The sequence below is a fragment of the Scomber japonicus genome, chromosome 3 (genome assembly GCF_027409825.1).
Source record: "Scomber japonicus isolate fScoJap1 chromosome 3, fScoJap1.pri, whole genome shotgun sequence".
NCBI classification, from domain to species: Eukaryota; Metazoa; Chordata; class Actinopteri; order Scombriformes; family Scombridae; genus Scomber; species Scomber japonicus.
Window position 1 is genome coordinate 39295636 of NC_070580.1, and position 4480 is coordinate 39300115.

At 47.1% G+C, this 4480-nt stretch overlaps 1 protein-coding gene across 1 annotated transcript; it reads left to right on the forward strand.

The window, feature by feature from the left end:
• The first annotated feature begins 1642 nt into the window (after nucleotides 1–1642).
• On the forward strand, nucleotides 1643–2140 carry LOC128355428 (achaete-scute homolog 5). The gene has a single exon (XM_053315667.1). It carries the CDS (start codon nucleotides 1643–1645, stop codon nucleotides 2138–2140), a length of 498 nt encoding a protein of 165 aa, XP_053171642.1.
• The last annotated feature ends 2340 nt before the right edge of the window (nucleotides 2141–4480 follow it).

Consider the following 4480-nt stretch of genomic DNA (forward strand, 5'->3'; position numbering starts at 1 on the left):
TTTACTGTAATACTGTATACTACATCACTATAATACTGCAGTACTTTTACTGTAATACTGCATACTACATCACTATAATACTGCAGTACTTTTACTGTAATACTGCATACTACATCACTATAATACTGCAGTACTTTTACTGTAATACTGCATACTACATCACTATAATACTGCAGTACTTTTACTGTAATACTGCATACTACATCACTATAATACTGCAGTACTTTTACTGTAATACTGCATACTACATCACTATAATACTGCAGTACTTTTACTGTAATACTGCATACTACATCACTATAATACTGCAGTACTTTTACTGTAATACTGCATACTACATCACTATAATACTGCAGTACTTTTACTGTAATACTGCATACTACATCACTATAATACTGCAGTACTTTTACTGTAATACTGCATACTACATCACTATAATACTGCAGTACTTTTACTGTAATACTGCATACTACATCACTCATAATACTGCAGTACTTTTACTGTAATACTGCATACTACATCACTCATAATACTGCAGTACTTTTACTGTAAAGTATCTGAGTATAAATCTCAGTCTTTAGACGTTTGGCAGATTTTAAACTGTGAGACTGAACTGCAGAGTTCCTGTAGCTCCAGTTACAGGTGTGTGTGTGTGTGTGTGTGTGTGTGTGTGTGTGTGTGTGTGTGTGTGTGTGTGTGTGTGTGTGTGTGCGTGTGTGTGTGTAAACAGTCATCAGTGTGTGTTGTGTGATGAGATGCTGACAGGAAGGGTGTGTTTCTTTCATCTGGAAGTAGAGGATTTAGGAAGAGGAAACTGCAAACACTCATTTCTGTCAGTGAGGAGCTTTGATGTTTCACCACATACACACAAGTACACACAAATACACACAAACACACACAATTACACACATGGACATGAAGGATGATAGTATGTGAACCTTCATGTTCACTGGGAAATCTGTTTGAATGGATTATCACTGTTAGAAACAAAAATCAATCCAGGAACTGTTATCTTATTTTATATCTGATGTGAGTTAGCAGTCATCTTCTCTTCTGTCAGTGCAGTTTATAACTCATATAGTTTGATGTGTAGGTGGGGGGCAGAGGTGGGGGTGGGGGCAGAGGTGGGGGGGGCAGGAGGGGTCACCTGTTTAATAACATATCAGAATTGTTGAGATTAAATAAAAACTCTGCGTCATTTAATAAAGTAACAGAGAGTCAGAGTTTCCAGTGTGAGACGCTGCAGCCTGTCTGAGGGTCTGCTTACCTGACGTCACACCTGGGGGGTGGGGTGGGGGGGCGGAGCCTCAGCAGCTCAGGTAAACAGAGAGCTCTTCATCCTGAAACTTCAGTCAGAGAGAAACTACAGAGGAGTCAACAGCTGCATCTGAAGGTGAGAACACAATATAATAATACAAAGATGTTAGATGTGATGTTTGATTCAGATTAATCACTAACATGCTGCTGACACACTGACGTCAGATAGATCTAATAATAGATCATATGATGTTTAAAATGATTAATAATCTAAATTACTGATAATAAAACTCAGTATGTGAAGAATAAAGTGTTGATTATGCATTTTAATTTTCTCGTCTCCACAGATCAGCAGCGTGATGACGATTATTGATCATCAGGTCACATGATGAGCGCCGCCTTCTCGTCCTCCTTCATCGATCAGCGTCCGTCAGCGTTCGGCGGCGCTCTGCAGCGTTTCACTCTGCCTCCCTCTGCTGGTCGCTGTGAGGAGCGCAGCGTCCCCTTCATCTTCTACCCCCCGAGCATGGGGGCCCCTCTGAGGGGCCCCGGCCTCCTGCCCTACCTGGCCCCTTTTCACCATCACGGACACTTCAGCGTGTACGAGTGTCCCTTTGAGCCGGCGTTCATCCAGAAGAGGAACGAGCGCGAGCGTCAGCGGGTGAAATGTGTGAATCAGGGTTACGCCAAGCTGAGGGAGCACCTGCCGGGTCAGAGCGCCGACCGCCGGCTCAGCAAGGTGGAGACTCTACGCGCCGCCATCAGGTACATCAAATACCTGCAGGGCCTGGTGGAGACCCCCACCTCAGAGGCTCCAGCAGCAGACTGTGGAGGAGAACCTCCACCTGCAGGAGGCGTTGAGGAGCTCACATGTCTGACATGAACTAAAACACAACCAGGAGACTTTTGATCTTTTCTGTTCATCAAACAACCAGAAACACGTTAGAACTAAACTACAGTCAGACACTCAGAAACACAACTAAACTACAGTCAGACACTCAGAAACACAACTAAACTACAGTCAGACACTCAGAAACACAACTAAACTACAGTCAGACACTCAGAAACACAACTAAACTACAGTCAGACACTCAGAAACACAACTAAACTACAGTCAGACACTCAGAAACACAACTAAACTACAGTCAGACACTCAGAAACACGTTAGAACTAAACTACAGTCAGACACTCAGAAACACGTTAGAACTAAACTACAGTCAGACACTCAGAAACACAACTAAACTACAGTCAGACACTCAGAAACACAACTAAACTACAGTCAGACACTCAGAAACACGTTAGAACTAAACTACAGTCAGACACTCAGGAACACAACTAAACTACAGTCAGACACTCAGAAACACAACTAAAGTACAGTCAGACACTCAGAAACACAACTAAACTACAGTCAGACACTCAGAAACACAACTAAACTACAGTCAGACACTCAGAAACACAACTAAACTACAGTCAGACACTCAGAAACACGTTAGAACTAAACTACAATCAATAAAACTTCTAATCAGTCAGTATCACAGTGTCACACACACACACACACACACACACACACACACACACACACACACACACACACACACACACACACACACACACACACACACACACACACACACACACACACACACACACACACTGTTACACTCTTACAAAAAAGACAGGAAGTAGTTTTGTTTGTTTATTTTTTAGTGAGGAACATTTGCTGGATGGTGTTGATATCCTACCTGCTTTGTGTCACCTGACTGGAGCGTACCATTGGCTCATAAAGGGGGGGGGGTTCCCAGAGGAAGATGCCAAGTATGATAGAGCTGCAGGGGTGTAATGTTATTTTAAATGTGTATGGAAGATCGTACATGACTAAAATGTGTTTGAATATGTTTTTGATTAAATTGTAAATATTTGTTTATTTTGTGAAGTTATTTTAATCTCCGGTCTGAAGATTGATTATCACTTACAGATCAATGTGTTAGTATGACCCAGAGCTGCTGGGGCCCCTGAGTGAAAGGGTCCCTGAGTTAAAGGGTCACAGAATTAAAGGGCCCCAGAGTTAAGGGGCCAGTGGGAGGTGGTGGGCTTCAGTGGGAGGAGGTGAGCTTCAATGGGAGGTGGTGGGCTTCAGTGGGAGGAGGTGGGCTTCAGTGGGAGGAGGTAGGCTTCAGTGGGAGGTGGTGAGCTTCAGTGGGAGGAGGTGAGCTTCAGTGGGAGGTGGTGGGCTTCAGTGGGAGGAGGTGAGCTTCAGTGGGAGGTGGTGGGCTTCAGTGGGAGGTGGTGGGCTTCTGTGGGAGGAGTTGAGGTTCAGCGGGAGGAGGAGGTGGGCTTCAGTGGGAGGTGGCGAGCTTCAGTGGGAGGAGTAGGTGGGCTTCAGTGGGAGGAGTTGAGATTCAGTGGGAGGAGTAGGTGGGCTTCAGTGGGAGGAGTTGAGATTCAGTGGGAGGAGGAGGTGGACTTCAGTGGGAGGAGTAGATGGGCTTCAGCGGGAGGAGTTGAGCTTTAGTGGGAGGAGTTGGGCTTCAGTGGGAGGAGGAGGTGGGCTACAGTGGGAGGAGTTGGGCTTCAGTGGGAGGAGGTGGGCTTCAGTGGGAGGACTTGTGCTTCAGTGGGAGGAGGTGGTGGGCTTCAGTGGGAGGAGGTGGTGGGCTTCAGTGGGAGGAGGTGAGCTTCAGTGTGAGGTGGTGGGCTTCAGTGGGAGGAGGTGGACTTCAGTGGGAGGAGGAGGTGGGCTTCAGTGGGAGGTGGTGGGCTACAGTGGGAGGAGTTGGGCTTCAGTGGGAGGAGGTGGGCTTCAGTGGGAGGACTTGTGCTTCAGTGGGAGGAGGTGGTGGGCTTCAGTGGGAGGAGGTGAGCTTCAGTGTGAGGTGGTGGGCTTCAGTGGGAGGAGGTGGACTTCAGTGGGAGGAGGAGGTGGGCTTCAATGGGAGGAGTTGAGCTTCAGTGGGAGGAGGAGGTGGGCTTCAGCGGCAGGTGGTGGGCTACAGTGGGAGGAGTTGAGGTTCAATGGAAGGAGTAGGTGGGCTTCAGTGGGAGGAGGAGGTTGGCTTCAGTAGGAGGAGTTGAAGTTCAGTGGGAGGAGGAGTTGAGCTTCAGTGGGAGGAGTAGGTGGGCTTCAGTGGGAGGTGGTGGGCTTCAGTGGGAGGAGGAGTTGAGCTTCAGTGAGAGGAGGAGGTGGGCTTCAGTGTGAGGTGGCGGGCTGGGCTTCAGTGGGAGG

Bases quoted from the DNA above. Each gene is read 5' to 3' on its own strand.
- LOC128355428 (XM_053315667.1), top strand. From the start codon at position 1,643: ATGATGAGCGCCGCCTTCTCGTCCTCCTTCATCGATCAGCGTCCGTCA.